The sequence below is a fragment of the Protopterus annectens genome, chromosome 13.part0 (genome assembly GCF_019279795.1).
Source record: "Protopterus annectens isolate FY-2018-M chromosome 13.part0, PAN1.0, whole genome shotgun sequence".
Taxonomy (NCBI): domain Eukaryota; kingdom Metazoa; phylum Chordata; order Ceratodontiformes; family Protopteridae; genus Protopterus; species Protopterus annectens.
In genome coordinates this window covers 114,669,365-114,688,858 of record NC_056747.1, presented here as the reverse complement: position 1 = coordinate 114,688,858, position 19,494 = coordinate 114,669,365, and the positions used below count along the sequence as shown (strand labels likewise).

The 19,494-nt window shown below is 42.4% G+C and overlaps 1 protein-coding gene across 2 annotated transcripts in view; it reads left to right on the top strand.

The window, feature by feature from the left end:
- Window positions 1–16,450: 16,450 nt before the first annotated feature.
- Window positions 16,451–19,494, top strand: part of CD320 (CD320 molecule) — a 279,707-nt gene continuing 276,663 nt past the window's right edge. For both annotated transcript variants that reach the window (XM_044090684.1, XM_044090683.1), the window contains exon 1: window positions 16,451–16,657. In XM_044090684.1, the coding sequence (XP_043946619.1) occupies window positions 16,549–16,657 (109 nt within the window). In that variant the 5' untranslated portion in view covers window positions 16,451–16,548. The remainder of the gene's footprint in view (window positions 16,658–19,494) is intronic.

Here is a 19,494-nt window from a genome sequence, read left to right as displayed (position 1 = left end):
TGTGTTACCTAACTCAAGGTTCCCTTAATTTGACCTGTTAATAACAGCCTGCATTTAAATTGGAACCTGTGTTCTGAGAGACAGCCTTACAAGACTATCTGCAAATATACAGAGCTGAGTATAGTTTTCTTTATTATAGAGTTTAATTGTTGCTTAGATATCTGTTGTCTCACTGTTCTGAGAGTCTGATCTGCAAATATACAGAGCTGAGTATATTTTTTGGTTTTATAGTTTATACTATTAGTGGTTGCTCAAATCTCTGCTGAAACTGTCTTCCCCCCCCCCCCCCCTTTTCTGCCTTGTCTTCAGCTGATATAACTGTTTTTTATAGCTTGTGTGTTACCTAACTCAAGGTTTCCTTAATTTGACCTGTTAATAACAGCCTGCATTTAAATTGGAACCTGTGTTCTGAGAGACAGCCTTACAAGACTATCTGCAAATATACAGAGCTGAGTATAGTTTTCTTTATTATAGAGTTTAATTGTTGCTTAGATAGCTGTTGTCTCACTGTTCTGAGAGTCTGATCTGCAAATATACAGAGCTGAGTATATTTTTTTGGTTTTATAGTTTATACTATTAGTGGTTGCTCAAATCTCTGCTGAAACTGTCTTCCCACCCGCACCCCCATTTTCTGCCTTGTCTTCAGCTGATATAACTGGTATTTATAGCTTGTGTGTTACCTAACTCAAGGTTCCCTTAATTTGACTTGTTAATAACAGCCTGCATTTAAATTGGAACCTGTGTTCTGAGAGACAGTCTTACAACACTATCTGCAAATATACAGAGCTGAGTATAGTTTTCTTTATTATAGGGTTTAATTGTTGCTTAGATATCTGTTGTCTCACTGTTCTGAGAGTCTGATCTGCAAATATACAGAGCTGAGTATATTTATTTTGGTTTTATAGTTTATACTATTAGTGGTTGCTCAAATCTCTGCTGAAACTGTCTTCCCACCCCCACCCCCATTTTCTGCCTTGTCTTCAGCTGATATAACTGGTATTTATAGCTTGTGTGTTACCTAACTCAAGGTTCCCTTAATTTGACTTGTTAATAACAGCCTGCATTTAAATTGGAACCTGTGTTCTGAGAGACAGCCTTACAACACTATCTGCAAATATACAGAGCTGAGTATAGTTTTCTTTATTATAGAGTTTAATTGTTGCTTAGATATCTGTTGTCTCACTGTTCTGAGAGTCTGATCTGCAAATATACAGAGCTGAGTATATTTTTTGGTTTTATAGTTTATACTATTAGTGGTTGCTCAAATCTCTGCTGAAACTGTCTTCCCACCCCCACCCCCATTTTCTGCCTTGTCTTCAGCTGATATAACTGGTATTTATAGCTTGTGTGTCACCTAACTCAAGGTTCCCTTAATTTGACTTGTTAATAACAGCCTGCATTTAAATTGGAACCTGTGTTCTGAGAGACAGCCTTACAACACTATCTGCAAATATACAGAGCTGAGTATAGTTTTCTTTATTATAGAGTTTAATTGTTGCTTAGATATCTGTTGTCTCACTGTTCTGAGAGTCTGATCTGCAAATATACAGAGCTGAGTATTTTTTTTGGTTTTACAGTTTATACTATTAGTGGTTGCTCAAATCTCTGCTGAAACTGTCTTTCCACCCACCAACCTCATTTTCTGCCTTGTCTTCAGCTGATATAACTGGCTTTTATAGCTTGTGTGTCACCTAACTCAAGGTTCCCTTAATTTGACTTGTTAATAACAGCCTGCATTTAAATTGGAACCTGTGTTCTGAGAGACAGCCTTACAACACTATCTGCAAATATACAGAGCTGAGTATAGTTTTCTTTATTATAGAGTTTAATTGTTGCTTAGATATCTGTTGTCTCACTGTTCTGAGAGTCTGATCTGCAAATATACAGAGCTGAGTATATTTTTTTGGTTTTATAGTTTATACTATTAGTGGTTGCTCAAATCTCTGCTGAAACTGTCTTCCCCACCCCCCCCTCCCTGTTTTTGGTTTGCAGTTTAAATTTGGTGGCCTTTGCAGTGCCCGCCCCAATGTAGATTTGATCTAGGACACTCCCCCAGTCCCATCTCTTTACCGCATTCTACCTAATAAACCCTTTCTGCACTTGCTTTTAGTCCTTTTTAATTTAATTGCATTTTTCAAACTGTGTGTGGTCTAATATTGCTACATACTCAAGCGTGCTAGCTTGCACTGCATGTGAATTGTTTTTACTACTGTTTTTGCTACTTTTCTGTAAAAAAAAAAAAAAAAAACTGTAAGCCTCTTTCCTACCTTTCCTGTAACTAGTGTTCCAGATACAGATTTGCTATATCCAGGACTGTTTGTAAGCTTCTGAGTCCCCCAAGCCTTTCTGTGTTGTAGGGAAGCCTTATAGCTTATCAGTGGGAGTGGTAAGCATTAGGTAACCTGTCTAGCACATAAGGAGTGGGTCTGGCCCAGAATTTGAAATTATTGGCCATTTGGGCAATCTTCCATCTCTCTCAACTTTCTGATTTGAAAGCCTGCATTTGCACTTGTTTCTGTCCTGTAACTCGTCTAGTGCAGATACAGATTCTTAGTTTTAGCACTTAAATTTGCTTATTCATACTCAGCACTTGTTCAGAACTTGTAAGCACTAAATAAGCTACTAATTACTATAGCACTCAGTCTTCCTCATTACCTAAAGGAAAACAGTTTTTGTACTTACTTTTCTCACTGGCGTTGAGAAAAACAGCTCTTGCACTCACTTTCCTCACTTATCTAGAAGAAAATAGTTTTTTATTCAGGCATGTCCAAGGGTCAGCTCCCAGTGTTCTCCCCTGTCTATCTGATGAATCTGGGCATCTTGAGGCAATGTAGAAATTGCCTCATGTACACAGACAACCCTCTCCTCCTACCACCCAACACTACAACCTGTGAGAGATGCACTTATCTAGCCAAACTGGAGGTAAAGCTCTCACCAACCAAGACTTGAACCTGAGAGTCATGAGGAGAAGGTAAACATTTGCACCACACCACATTCATCACATAGTCTCACTACGTCTACACCAGCAAAATCCACACATAGAAACTCAAAAACATTCACGGAGGCTCTCAATAATAATCTGCCTAAGCAACAGAGACCTCCAAAGCAGAAACACAAGCAACCTCCATCCCCCAACACAACACAAATGACACATAGCCCACATATTCAGTGTGCCACTCAAACACAGCCAATAAGGCAAAACAACATACCCAACACACTAGTCATAGGTGACTCTATAGTCAGGCACACTTTTGTCCCACTCACCAGGCTAAACAAGGAGAAGGTTACTGTCAGCTGCCTGTCGGGTGCCAGGATCCGCCACATAACCCACGCACTCAGGTCACTCCACAACAAGTACAAATATGACTCTGTCATTGCCATGTTGGTGTGAATGACCTGAGACGTACCTCCCTGGACTACATGAAAAGAGACATGGAAGAGCTCTACGATCTTGTAGCCCAGGCAGGTATGACCCTAGCTCTGAGTAGCATTCTGCCATCGCCCAGAATGATACCGCAGTACAAGGACAAAATGATTGATTTCAACAATTGGCTAAGCTTCTGATGTCATTCAAAGTGGATCCAGTATCTGTCTGCTTGGGATGACATGGTCGACAGACCACGATGCTTTGCCACAGATGGCCTGCACCTGTCACCCCTAGGATTCTGGATACTGGCTAAGGCTCTTGCTGCCCCTATAGTGCCTTTTTTAGGCAGGGTTCAAGTAACAAATTCACCACCATAACAGGAACAGGCAAGCAAAAACTGAGGGTAATGCTACTCAATGCTAGAAGTCTAAATTTCAAAATGCACTCACTCGAGGCACTCGAGAACATCGATATCTGTGCAGTGACTGAGACCTGGTTCAAGGCTCCAGAGAGCACCCCTGCACTACCAGGCTATAACTCATACCACACTTTTCGGCCATCTAATTTGGACCGAAACACCAAAGGTAGGGGTGTGTCCATATTCATTAAGGATATACACACCTCCAGGCTAGTTGCTCAGCATAATGCATCCGAGGTTATCCAAGTGCAACTAACTCTTGGCAAAACTGCAATCCAAATTGTAGCTTGCTACAGATCCCCCTCCATGCCCCAGTATTCCCACTCCTCTTTTCTTGATGTTCTGGAAAATATTAGGGTTCAACCAAACACCCTAATAATGGGTGACTTCAACTACCCCACCATTAACTGGGAAAACTACTTATGTACTAATTCCTTAGCACAACGCTTTCTGGAATTCATAAACTCCAATGCCCTAGATCAACTTATCCACACCCCCACCAGGGGCAACAATATCCTAGAGCTAGTCATTACCAACATGAGTGACCGGTGTTCCACACCTGAAGTCAACTCCTCGTTGGTCCGATCCGACCATAAGCTAATCACCCTTGATATCCACATCCCACCCCCCATTAAGGAAACCACAGTAAGAAATTTCTCCAAAGCCAACTTCATGCTTCTTAAGACAGAAGTAGTGAACTTCATGACACCCATGCAGATGGACAATACAGTTACAACTGCTGAATCCTACACAAATGCGCTCTATAAGCACCTACATGAGTGTATGGATCGTGCTATCCCAAACAGAACCAAGATGCTATCCTCCAAAAAAAGGAAGCCAATCTGGTGATCCTCTGCCATAAACAAACTGTACAACAGAAGGAAGAAACTGTTGCAAAAGAGAGTAAAATCCCATGAGTGGAGGAGCTCCCTGGTCAGCCTCAGTAAGAAGCTGAGATCCCTTATAAGATCCTCCAAAGCTAGCTACGAAAATAAAATTGCCACTAATTCCAAGGACAACCACAAAGCATTCTATAGCTATGTCAAGAATCTCAATGGCAGCACCCAGATCTGCTCTGAGTTACAGCACAAAGGCATGAAAATTACAGAACCAACTGATATTGCCAACATCCTGGCAGATAGATTCAGTGCTAACTGTACCCCTCCTCACCCCCTAAAGGGCCCATATCTATACAGGAAGAATGCAGAGTCCCTGTAATCACAACTACGCAGGGGAAAGCTGCACTCTCTAAAGCCAAAAACACAGCATCCATGGGACCGGACAACATCCCAGGCTGCGTTTTACATGAACTTCAGAATGAACTGGCTCCCCACTTAAGCACCATGTTCAATAATAGCCTCGCATCAGGCTTTGTGCCCACTGAATGGCACACAGCAACAGTTATCCCACTCCACAAAGGAGGAGCCACCACTGATCCTGGGAACTATAGACCTATTAGCCTGACGAGCCTAGTCTGCAAAGCCATGGAACGTATCATCATGGAACTCATAAACAAAGACATTGGTAACCTCCAAACTCTGGATCCCACCCAGTTCGGATTTGTGAAAGGCAGATCATGCCTCCTGAACCTGATCGACTTCTTTGAGGCAGTCACCAAAGCCGTAGATGAGGGTAAAGTGGTTCACACAGCCAATCTTGACCTCGCCAAGGCTTTCAACACCATCCCCCATTCTGGAATTATAGCTAAACTCAATAAACTAGGCATAAATCCCTACGTCACAAGATGGGTTGCCAACTGGCTCACTGACAGAACCCACACTGTAAAAGTTGCAGACTCCAAATCTGACCTCAAACCAGTGACAAGTGGAGTACCACAGGGTTCCCTCCTGGGACCGCTCCTGTTTGGTATCTATTTCTCTGAAGTACAGGCTAACACAGAAGGCCTCTGGCTAACGAAGTTCGCAGATGACTGCAAACTAGGAGCCATAGTCAAGTCCCCAAATGATACGAACATTCTACAGAAGGGCCTCTCTGAGACAGATGCCTGGTGTCAGAACCATGGCCTCAAGCTCAATGCCAAAAAGTGCAGTGTCATCCCCTTTGGTTAAAAACTCTGTACCCATGAACTAACACATAGGCAGCAATCTACTTAACAATGAATGTGTGATAAGAGACCTTGGGAAACAGGTGGACAGTAGTCTCTCCTTTGATAGTCACATTGTCACAGTAGTCAGGAAGTCCTTCTACATGGCACACCTCATCATAAAAGGGTTCTCATCCAGGAAAAAAGAGGTCATTGTTACCCTCTACTCATCACTCATTAGACCCATTATAGAGTACAACGCCCCTTTTGGAATGTACCTCACAAGACATCTGCAGCAGCTGGAAAGGCCACAGAAGTACCTCACAAAGAGGATTACTGGACTCAAACAAATGCCCTACACTGACCGCCTCAAAAAACTCCAGCTTTACTCCATAGCATATCGCCTACTCAGAGGTGATCTCTGCCTAACATATAAAGCTATGTCAAACCCAGAGCTGTTGGACATGCTACACCTAAAGAAATCCCAATCCCTCCGAGCTACACGCTGTAGGGACCTAAACCTTGTCACCACAATAAACAGGACATGCTGGAGGGATAGATTCCTATCCCAGAGACTTCCCATACTCTCGAACAGGATACCTATCTATGTCAAGCAAAGTTCTTCATTAGCACTCTTCAAGAAAAATCTTGATGAGTGGATGGGAAATAGGAAATACACCCTGGGGATCACTTCTGTGTCTCTGCTCGTCAGTGGCACAGGAAAATAACTTTCTTGGGTGGCGTAAGCCAGGGAACCTTGTTGGCTAGGCTTGCGTAGGCCCTTGGGCTGATAGCCTAGTACCTACCTATGAAACTATGAACCTAAGTCTGAGGCTTTGTCATGCTAGACTGCCCAATAACCAAATAATGCATGCACTGGACCACCCCTCCATTGAGGCCCCAATACCACATGAAAGAGAGTCAAGCTGTCTAATCCTGTGCTCCCTCTCACCACCCCCCTACAAATTTTGTCTTCCAATACCATCTTTCTGCTCCAGAAGGGTGCCTTTTTAACCTTCATAATCTGGCTTGTTAGGGGTCCTTCCTTAACCCTATTTAGTTTAAGTAAACATTAATACTTAAAAAAAAAAAGATGCAAGACCCACTTGCAAGGCAGAGGTGTAACCAGAAATTTATATCTGACACTCAGAACTCATGTTATCATCCCCACTACCCACCTATCTGTATTATACCATCAAAATGTTACCCCATACACTTCAGGAGAATAAACATTGTTTTCAATTGTTGGTGTATGTGATCATCAAAAGGCTATTTTAAGAAGTACATTCCTATCAAGTAAATCTGTTTTGTATAGATCTATACAGTAGACACTAGTTTAGACAGATTTAAACATTCTTTGCTCTTTGGGATGTAATGTTTCTGAGAGATGCTAAATAAAATGTACTCATTTGACCGTACTGAGTATGCCTAGCTGCACCCTGGGTTTTAGAATTAGGGACGGGGGTTGAGAAAGATATGTTTCTGTTATGTTAATGATTAACTACCTATCTGCACCCAGCGCACCTGAGTGAAAGCAGCATCAGGCTGCCAGTAAAGTCATTGCCGCCAGTAACAGAGTGAACTAAAATTTTGTGTCCTTATCTACAAAATGGCCTTCTAATCGACTTAGAAAGTTAATATTCCGACAGGTTTTGCAACATGCATTTTATGAAGCATAACAAAGTACGACACACTACTAATGTCTGGCACTGACTGTGATTTACTTGAAAATCAAAAATTTTACTAGGGCCAGAGCAAAATCTTACGTAGGACCTGACAATATACCTGACTGCTTAATTAATAATGTTAAACATGCCCTTGCAGAGACACTCCTCAAACTGTTTAACTTATGTTTAGCTACTGGTTTTATCTCTAATGAGTGGCACATAGCTGTGGATATACCCCTTGTCATGAGAGGTATTATAACTGACCTCATAAAGTGTGATATCAAGAAACTTGTTACACTTGACCCTGAACAGTTTGTTTTTTTAAAGGGTAAATCCAGTCTATTTAATCTGGTAATTTTTTTTTAAAGGGTTATCGAGGCTGCAGGTGGCAGTGGACATGGCATGTCTTTACCTGGGTGTGGCCTTTGACAGCATTCCTGTTGCTGGCATCATTCCAAAGTTCATTTCAATTTTGACTCATATCCAGTAAGATGAATATCAAACTGGCTGAAAGACAGAACCCACATAGTCTGAGTTGCAGGTGTCTCATGACAAAGTACAAAAGTGACCAGTGATACCCCTCAGGGCTTATTTCTGGGAGCTCTGGCTCTCCTTTTTGATATTTACTTGCTAGATCTCCAGAGAGCTAAAGCTAAAAAAGTTTGCAGACAATTACAAACTGCATTTGTTGTCATCCTGAGGCACCCAAACCCACCAGAATGAACTTATCCTAGTAAACTCTTGGTTTCAGACCTTTGTCGTGAGAAAATAAAAATTCCCACTAGCTTCGTCTTCCTCACTAATGGTTATGCAAACCAGCTATACCTCTCAACTGTCACTGATGTTGCCCTGTCTCATAAATCCTCCTAAAAGTGGCAATTTTACAAGAAAAAATAGTGGGTTCCATTACACTTAAAATGATTTATAAATGATTATTCTCAGTATTTATTACTTCTGGAAAGACGTTAATTCATTCACTTCTCCTGCCAACTTTTCAATAATACTAGCATTTTAAAAAGTGTCCATATTTTTTCTGGATATATCTCTGATTCTGGATGTGCCACTGATTGAAGTAAAAGTAAAACCAGGGATCCCAGCTAGCCCTGTAACTTTTAGGAATTATTCTATGGCAAACATTCCACTGCTATGTGACACCCTGGCAAAATTAAAAGCCCATCCAAATCTTGAGAACACCGCTTCCTATGCAGAATAATTCACAGAAACCTTGTATAGTCATATTAATAGCTGTATAAATACAGCTATACCTATCCAGATTAAACACAGGATCAACTCAAAAAACAAGCCATCCTGGTAAAATCCCAACATCAATATGTTGTATAACAAAAGGAGGAAATTCATGGCAAAAATTATGAGGTGCAATGCCATCAACCAAAACATCCAACATCCTCCAAAGCCAAATTTGAGTTAAAATTAGCCTCCCAGGCCAAGGGCAATCACAAAGCTTTCTTCAGGTATAACCATAACCTTAAAGGCAATATGCAGCAATGTACCAGATTCATTGTAAATAATGCCACCCATACAGAGCCGGAACATAGAGCAAACTTCCTGGCTGACAAATTTTAGCCCCCCCCCCCCTTCTCACCAGATGCCCCTCAGGAACCTACATCCATAACTTCCCCAATTATCACTAGAGAGCAGGTGCTCAAGATGCTCTCTAAAGCCAGGAGTACTGCATCCATAGGTTCCAATATCCCAGGATGCCACCTTAATAGCATGAAATATGAACTATTGTGACTACTAGAAGCACTGTTTAACCACAGCCTCCGAATAAGCTTCATGCCAAATGAATGAAGGACTGCAAAGGCTGGGTCATCCATGGCCCCAGGGAACTATCAACCAATAAGCCTTACTAGCTTGATATGCAAAGCTAAGGAGACAATAATCAAGGCTATCCTAAAGGACATAGGTAACCTACAAACATTAGACCCAAATCAGTTTGGATATATCAAGGGAAGGGCTTGCCTGCTCAACCTGGTGGACATCTTTGAGAAGGTCACCAAAGCAATGGACACGGGCAAGATGTTGCATACTGCCTATCTTGACCTGGCCAAGGTAAGTGACACAACACCCCACTCAGGCATTGTAGAAAGCTCACTAAACTAGGTATAAACTCTGACGTCACCTGTTGGATAGCCAACTGGCTTACAGACATAACCCAAGAAGTTAGAATATGGGGAGTTTTCCTCCACAAAAAGGCTGGTTACCAGTGCGGTGCCTTAGGGCTTAGTGCTGGGTCCACTCCTGGTTAGCATCTACTTCTCTGAGTTCAGGAATAATTTCAAGGGCCTCTGGCTGCCCAAGTCTGCAGATGATTGCAAACTGGATGCACTCATTGAATCCACCAAGACAAGACACAAATATCCTCCATGAAGGCCTGACAAAGACTAATAATTGGCAGAGAAAGAGTCATGGTCTAAAACTCAATGCCAAAAAGTGCATCATAGTATCTTTTGGAAGGGTGGCCACCCAAGCAAAACCTCTACAATTCACAATACACCCTGAAGAGTACACTCTGTAGTCAGGGACTTGGAAACGCCTTTAAACAGCGATTTGGCATTTGACCAACATGTAGCTACTATAGTGAGGAAATCATTCTATGTTGCACAACTTATAGGAAGGGTGTGTGACATCTAGATCCAAACATGTCATTGTTTCGTTGTGCTCTGTTCTCGTAAGACCAGTCATTGAGTACAACGCAGCATGTGCAACAACTGGACACTCCAGTTATTGTACAACACATGCAAAAAGTGGAGGATACTCAGTGATTCCTTACAAAAAGAATACATGGTGTGGAAAACAAGTCCTATGCAGACCACCTCAAAGGAGACGATCTATGCTTGTCCAACAAAGCATCCTCCAGTCCAACTCTAATGGACCTGTTGCACATCAGTGAAACAAATAGCACCAGAAACACCTGATCCAGGGACCTAAACCTTGCCTGCAGCATAAACAGGATATGCTGAAACGACTGGTATTTGTCACAGATATGCCCCCTTCTCTGGAACAGATTTCCCTAGAGTTGCCACCTTTTCAAATGCCCAAAGTGGGACATTTTTTGTAAAAACGTGAGATTTTTCTGGGCAAAACATACCCATGATCAGTGCAAAAGACAGAGGTGATGTTGAAGTGTTTTAACCCACCAGATGCGCAGTAGCAAGCCCCGCCCAAACCCCACCTGACACATTGCAATGTAATTAATATTCAGCATCTCTGCTGAAAGCAACCCAATGTTTTATTGTAGACATTCACTACCAAAAAAGAAATGTTTTACTAGGGGCATAAAACTAAAATGCCTGTTGTACATCACATTTCAGTCAGTCAGTCGGGCAGAGTTCACACCACAAAACTGTTTCTCTAAACGATGCTGTTATTAACAGCTGAAATTGTTTGCAGTACCAGCATTGTTGCACAACACTTGTTCAGTGGGGGGGGGGGGCAGTGCCCCCACAAGGGGGGTGCAGGGGGGCTTGCTATAATTTTGATGAGGATGGAGTTTGTTTTGCGCATGGATTCAGTGTCAATCATGGTGTATTTACATATTGAAACTCTACCCACCATCTTGTCAATCAAACAGGCCACGGCCGTTCCTGCACAAACTAACTGGTGGGTTAATACACTTCAATATTGCCAAGACAAAACTTCACTTTTTTTCCCAAATAAAAGCTTATTCTTGTAGCATTTGAGTTGTTTATGCTATTTCATATAACATTTAGGTGTTTCATATGTAAAAATAACTGTTTTATGTAACTATTAAAAAAAATCTTTGGAAATATTTTTTGTCCTAAAATCTCAGGACATTTGCGATTTTTAAGTTTTTTCCCACAGGACACGACTGCCCAAAGAGGAATGGGTGGTCATACCTCTCAAGTGTACCTCATTTGGGGTCTTAAAAAGTTCATGTTCCTCGAAGTTCCCTCAAAGTTCCACATTGAAAGACTCTGTCACACATTCAGTGTTAGGAATTTGTTTAAGTGAAATCTATTGTAAATAGAAATTAATCATATTAATTCATTAAAAGATCTTCTTTATAAGTAAAACCATCATATTTTAATCCTCCTATAACCTTCCTAGTTTAAGTTGTTAGTAAGCCATTGGTATGTGTTCCTCATTTTGGACATGGAAGGTTGAGAGCTATGGGGTAACCCTAGGTTTCCCGTCCATATGATGCAGAATTCATATCTGCACTTACTCAACTTGGACCAGTAGATGAGAAACCATTAATATACCCTTGGTCGGGCACCTACGTTTCTGTCAGAAAAAGGAAGCTTGTGCACGCATAGTCATACATGCCGTGGCTATGCAAATATACCCAATTACTGGGATGCATGGCTGGGATTAAAAAGGCCCCTTGGGTCGACAGCCTGTTATTCCACAATGCTAAAAGGTTAACAGCTACACATAAATCTTTTTGGCACAGTATTGCACGAGTAGAGAGAATGCTCGGACTGTTTATTTCCCTGGAACGCTAATTCCACCTAATACGCAGCTTCTCAGCGCTTCTGTGGATCACTAGTGATATCTGCATTGCTTACTGTACTTATTTCCTTGTTTCACTTGAAAGAAAGTTACTGTTTGTCGTTTTTGCATTTAAGTTACCTGTAACACATTGCACTTAAGTTACCTGGCACTTGCTCACTAAAGCAATTATATAAGTCAGCACTAAAAATTAAAAGCACTACACCCTCACTCCCCACTGGCCCTGGTTTTCAATTATTAAGGAATTCCCAATATTATTCTAGCATGTCCAAAGGTCAGTTGTCAATCTCCTCTCCGGTCCAGCTGGTGAATCTGGGAATCTTGAGGCAATGTTACAACTGCCTCATGTACACAGACAACCCTCTCCTCCTCTCAACAAATTCCAACACATGTGAGAGATGCAACCATATAGCCAAACTGGAGGCTAAGCTCTCTCAACTCAGTACTGGCATAACCAGTCAGGAGGAGAAGGAAACCACACTCACTACAATTCCAGTCTCACATAGACCTACCACGACAGCAAACCAAACACATAATCACACAAAAACATACTCGGAGGCTCTAAATAAAGATCTGCCGAAGCAGCAGAGACCTCCAAAGCAGACACCCATGCAGCCGCTACCCCAAAACAAAACACGTGCAACACATATCTCACAAAGCCAGTGTGCCAAACAGTCACAGCCCTTAAGACTAAACAACACACCTGATACACTTGTAATAGGTGACTCTATCGTCAGGCACACTGACGTCCCACTCACCAGGCTGAACAAGGAGAGGGTCACGGTGAGCAGCCTTTCGGGTGCTAGGATCCGCCACATAACACAAGCACTCAGGTCACTCCAAGGCAAGTACAAATATGACTCAGTCATTGTCCATGCTGGTGTGAATGACCTGAGACGTACCTCCCTGGACTACATGAAAAGAGACATAAAGGAGCTCTCTGAGCATGTAGCCCAGGCCGGTATGACCCTGACCTTGAGTAGCATCTTACCCTCACCAAGAATGATGCCACAATATGAAGACAAGATGATCAATTTCAACAATTGGCTTAAGTACTGGTGTCATTCAAAGGGGATCCAATGCCTGTCAGCTTGGGATGATATGCTCGACAAGCCACGATGCTTTGCTAGGGACGGCTTGCACCTGTCACCCTGGGCTTTTGGATATTGGCAAAGGCTCTTGCTATCCCCATAGTGCCTTTTTTAGGCAAGGCTCAAAAGACAAACCCACCTCCATAGGTATCACAAGGGATAAGAAACTAAGAGTAATGCTACTCAACGCCAGAAGTCTAAACCTCAAGATGCACACACTCGAAACTCTCCTTAGCATGGAGAACATCGATATCTGTGCAGTAACAGAAACCTGGTTCAGGGCTCCCGAGAGCACCCCAGCACTACCAGGTTATACCTCATACCATGCTTTTCGGCCCCAAAACTTGGACCGAACCACAAAAGGAGGGGAGTATCGATATTCATCAAAGATACCCACACCTTCAGGTTGGTGGCAAAGCACGAAGCATCAGAGACTATCCATGTGCAACTAACAGTGGGTAAAACTGCCTTCCAGTTTATAGCCTGCTACAGATCACCCTCCCAAACCCAGGAACCCCACTCGGCCTTCCTGAGAACACTGGAAAATATGAAGGTCTCTCCAAACACCATTATATTGGGCGACTTCAACTACCCAAACATAGACTGGGTGCATTACTCTAGCTCCAACACCCTAGCCCAAAGGTTCCTAGAATTTATAAACTCAAATGCTATGGAACAACTTGTTACCACTCCCACAAGAGGGGAAAACATACTGGACCTGATCATCACCAACATGGGGACTCTATGCTCCAGACCAGAAGTGTATCCCTCACTGGTAAGATCAGACCATAAACTAATCTCACTGGATATTCACATCCCGACCCCACCCCTGCCCAGAACACCACAGTGAAAAACTCTAAAGCAAATTTTACACTCCTCAAAACTGAGGTGGAATCCTTCAAAGCCCCCGGGCCTGTGGAAAATATGGCCCAGACTGCAGAATCCTTTATAAACGCATTCTATGAACACCTTCAGGAATGCATGGATCATGTGATCCCAAATAAAACCAAGACCCAATCCTCCAAAGGCAGACGTCCTGTCTGGTGGACCCCAGCCATAAACAAACTATACAATAGAAGGAGGAAGCTACTAAATGATAAAGCAAAATCCCAAAAGGAAGGCATCACTGATCAGTATTAGCAAAAACTACGGGCACACATAAAATTGTCTAAGGCCAGCTTCGAGAGAAAAATTGCACAGGACACTAAGGATAATCACAAGGCTTTCTTTAGTTATGTTAGGAACCTGGGTGGTAATTCCCAGATATGCTCAGAATTAGTCCAAAATGACAAAAAATACACCGAACCCACAGACATTGCCAACATCCTAGCTGACAGGTTCAGTGCAAACTTCTCCCCCCCCTCCCCACCAAAAGGGCAAATATCTATCCCAGCAGAGTGCTGCCCGCCTGACATCTCAGATGCTCAGGTAAGAGCCGCCCTCTCCAAAGCAAAAAACACAGCATCAATGGGACCAGATGGTGTCCCGGGCTGTGTCCTACATGAACTCAAAGAAGACCTAAACCCAAACATAAAACTACTGTTCAATCTCAGCCTTACTACAGGATATGTGCCCAAAGAGTGGCGTACAGCAACAGTGGTCCCTCTCCATAAAGGTGGTGCCTCAACGGATCCTGGAAACTATCGCCCCATAAGCCTGACTAGCTTGGTCTGCAAAGCTATGGAAAGGATCATCATGGACCTCATAAATAAAGATATTGGGGACCTACAAACACTGGATCCTACCCAGTTTGGCTTTGTTAAGGGCAGATCCTGCCTCTTAAACCTGGTTGATTTCTTTGAAACAGTCACCAAGGCCATTGACGAGGGAAGGTGGTCCACACAGCCTACCTGGACCTCGCAAAAGCCTTCGATACAATACCCCACTCGGGCATTATAGATAAGCTCACCAGCTTAAATATAAACCCCTATGTCACTAGATGGATTGCAAACTGGCTCAAGGACAGAACCCACATGGTTAGAATTGCTGGAGCCATGTCAGACTCCAAACCAGTTACAAGTGGTGTCCCACAAGGCTCAGTCCTGGGACCTCTCTTGTTCGGTATATATTTCTCGGAGGTACAGGCCAACACGGAAGGACTGTGGCTGACCAAGTTCGCAGATGACTGCAAACTGGGCCATAATCGACTCTCCAGCCAACACAAGCATCCTCCAAAAGGGCCTCATAGAAACAGACAACTGGTGCCAGAGCCATGGCCTCAAGCTAAATGCCAAAAGTGTATAGTCATCCCTTTGGCAAAACAAAGTGCCCACAAATTACCACATAGGTGGAAATCCATTAAGTACAGAAGAAGTAATTAGGGACCTGGGGACCCAAGTTGATAGCAATCTCTCATTTGACAACCACGTGGCCAAAGTGGTTAGAAAAACATTTTATATAGCCCACCTAATCATGAAGGGATTCACATCTAGATCAGGGGAGGTCATCGTGCCTCTTTACTCATCCCTCATCAGGCCCATAATTGAGTACAATGCCCCTTTTGGGATGTACCTTAGCAGACACCTGCAGCAACTGGAAAGACCCCAAAAGTACCTCACCAAGAGGATCAAAGGGCTCAAACAGATGCCATATGCTGCCCGGTTAAAGAAACTCCAGCTCTACTCAGTGGCATACCGCCTGTTCAGAGGCGATCTGTGCCTGACGTATAAAGCCATGTCCAACCCGGAATTAATGGACATGCTGCACCTCAGAAAATCCAAATCCCATCGAGCTACGCTCGAGAGACTTGAACCTCAGCACTGAAATAAATAGGACATGCTGGAGGGACAGATTCATAACCCAGAGGCTCCCTTCACTCTGGAATAAAATCCCAGTCCATGTTAGGCAGAGTCCCTCATTGACTCTCTTCAAGAGGAATCTTGATGAGTGGATGGGAGATCGTAGGTTTACCGCGGGTATCACTTCTGTGTCACTGTTAGATAGAGGCACAGTATACTAACCTCGAAAAAGGGCATAGCAAAATAAATTTAAAATGGGTGGCGAAAGCCAAACACATTCTGGCTAGGCTTATAAATGCCCTAGGGCAGATAGCCTAGTATGAACCTATACATCCACGTGTACTAACGTTACCTATACATCCACATGTACTAACGTTAAACGGGCACATGGGGATTTGAACAGCAGTCTGGCGTTTTCTGAACCAGACAGTAAACTCGGTGTTGTAATTTTAGAAGCACTGAAGCAAGCGTACTTCAACTAGGAAGGAAAAATAAAACCATGCTGCATCTCGAACAGGACACAGACAGTTAGAAACAAACTACTAGACAGTTACTTCACGTGTTCTCTTTTTAACAATTAGAGCACTACATTATTACATTTCTCCAGACTATAAATCTAATCCCCGTATTTGGCACCAGAATTTCGCTACTTTATGCGATTCAACGATCGATTGGTCAACGTCGTTACTATGTTGACGTCATGACGCTTTACCTGTAACCCGAGAAATGCTGTCCATGTGTAGGTCAAATATGAAGCGGCAGATGCTGAGCTTGGGACTGTTTAAAATCACACTTGCAATCTTTTTGTTTTTGAATGGCAGTGAAGGTGCTTCCGGTAAGTTATGTGGCCGTAAATACATCAGTTGTTTGAATTTATTTTTTAAACTGAAATGGATTTTCCATTTAAAAAGTTACTCTCTTAGAATTGGAGCACACGCGTGTATTGCATGTGTTTCGCAAACAATTGGCTAGAAAATGTATGTTCCCTCCCATTTTAGTATTCTTCACTCTCCCATTGGGTTCTAGTACCATCTGTCAGCCACCTCCCACCATGAAGGTTATTCTGAGACTAGAACGCTGTCATTTGATGCTTGAAATGAATGGGAACCTAAGTTTTGGTGCAGACTTTCTTGGTCTATATTTTCATGTTTATATATATATATATATATATATATATATATATAGCATTACCGCTTACCCCTCCTAATGTTTCATTTAAAAATGCAGCGAGACAGCATTCATTGCATTTGCTTGGAATTTAACTTCATTAAAGACAGTACATGCTGTATTAATACATTCTCTTACTCTAGCCCAATTTTGAGTAAATTATCCCAGACTCATTTTAGCGTTGTTCCTCATTTTTGCGCCACTTAATTAAATCCTGTAGTAATTGCAGATATTGCCTAAGGACGTGTGAATGCTTTATGCATTTTAATAGTATATCCCTGTGTAGTACTTCAGTTATTTGATACATTTGTGGACTGATCTGTCATTGGGGGGGGGGGGGCTGAGTTAAGCAGCGGTGTGTTTCTGTTCAAAATTTTTGCGCGATATAAACAAATCGGTACATACATTATATGTCGCATACTTTACCTACAGAACATTCTGTTTCGTGGCTCTGTTGTAAACGTAGGGTGTGCGTTTGAGAGAGAGAAATGAAATAGTATTTGTATTCTTTCCTAGGTATATCCGGGAATGATGGCATTACATAGCTTTTTAATTGCACGTGCTAACTTACGTTAATTGCCCATTTTTTACACATTTTCATTGTATGCTACAGCAAAAACAGCTTTTGAAAGAATGTTAATAAATCGCAACTCTGGTATAAGGAGAAGAACGGCGGTAGGATATGTTAGAAAACCTTGTTGTTTCTGACCGGTAAGTTAGCCTTCTCTGTTCTTACCAGTGTGGTTTATTTAAGCAATAACCCACACCTGGGCGAGGGTAGTGCTGGATTTACCTACAGTTGGTGTGGTTTGGTCACAAGGGTGAAGCCCGAGTGGCCAAACAAAGACAACCTGGGTAAATCCAGCATTACCCACACCCAGAAGCGGGTTATTGCTATTATACAATGACATTATTTAAGAAAAAAATTCTTACTTTTCTTAAATAATTGCATTGTATAATGCCTCCGTGCTGCCCTTCCTCAGCTGTCCAGTATCCTGGAGCAGTTCTGATGTACTGCATATGCTTATGCAGTACATCAGAGCTCTGTGTAGAGGAAGCAACGAAGGAAGTTCTCCCTTGCTTTTTTAAAGTTATCTTGCTATGTTAAACTTCTCTCTCTAAAATTGTCAAAATAGCATTTAACCCTCACAATTGTTTACTGCTACATGGTGACATCCACCCAAACCCTGGTCCTAACTTTACCACCCTTAATACGTCTTCAGCCAATACTACCACTCCCCTCAACCACCCAAAAAGCCCAAACTCTCTACTTATAGCTCACCTCAATATGCGAAGTGTAAATGACGAAATTACCCAGTTACATGCCCTATTAGACACCTATTCCTTTGACATCTTATGCCTTACTGAAACTTGGCTTAAACCCACAAATAAAGACAATGACATTGTCCCACCAGGCTATAACATTCTCAGACTGGACCGTCTAACTAAAAAGGGTGGTGGGGTCGCAGTACTGTTCAAATCAGAATTGAAGGTCACATCACTAGATGTACATCCACCACCACCTAATTATGCGGAAATTTTAACCCGTAAGCTCCAAATTAACATCCACCACCACCTAATTATGCAGAAATTTTAACCCGTAAGCTCCAAATTTAATACAAATAAAGCTGTATACATTATTTGCTCATATATCCCCCCAGGTAATAACATCAGTACTCTCGAAAATACCCTTAGCTGGCTTTCCATGTCCCTACCACAAGAAACCACACTCCTTGGAGTCTAATATTGATTGGAATGGCTGTACCTCTGCCAACCCAACTACTCATGTAAACCTCTTTGGCTTCCATCAAACCATTAAGTCTCCCTGGCTCTCTAAGGACACAAGGCTAAACATTCGACTAAGAAATAAACTCTGGTCTAAATGGAGAAAAACTAAAAACCCAACTGACCACCTAAACTTCAGACAACTTTGTGATACTACTAAAAAATCTATAATCCTTGACAAAAAAAACTACTACCTCAAATTCCAACAGACCCAACAACAAAACCCACAAAAGTTCTGGTCAGGTATCGATAAACTACTCCACCGAGGACAGTCCAAAACACTGACCCCCTCTAACTTAACTCAAACTTCTCCCAACCAAATTGCTGACACCTTTAATAAATCTTTCTCTGAAACAGTCCAATCACTAGCAAATACCTTACCACCTGTTACCACTACCAGTTCACCCTCACTAACCAACTTGCCCCAGACATTTAACCTCCAGCCTGTTCCAACATCTCAGATACACTCCCTGCTTCTTAAACTTAAACCATGTACACCATCAGCTGACTTCCTCCCAGCTGAATACCTGCGAATTGCAGCTGGTGTACTTGCCTACCCTATTTCTATCTTAATAAATGGAACCATTTCGGAATCTTATGTCCCATCCATCTGGAAAGTCTCACATATCATCTCCTTGCATAAGGGAGGTACCTCAAATGAATCAAACTTCCGCCCCATAGCCCTTCTCCCCCCCCCCCCTCCAGCAAAAATTATGGAGA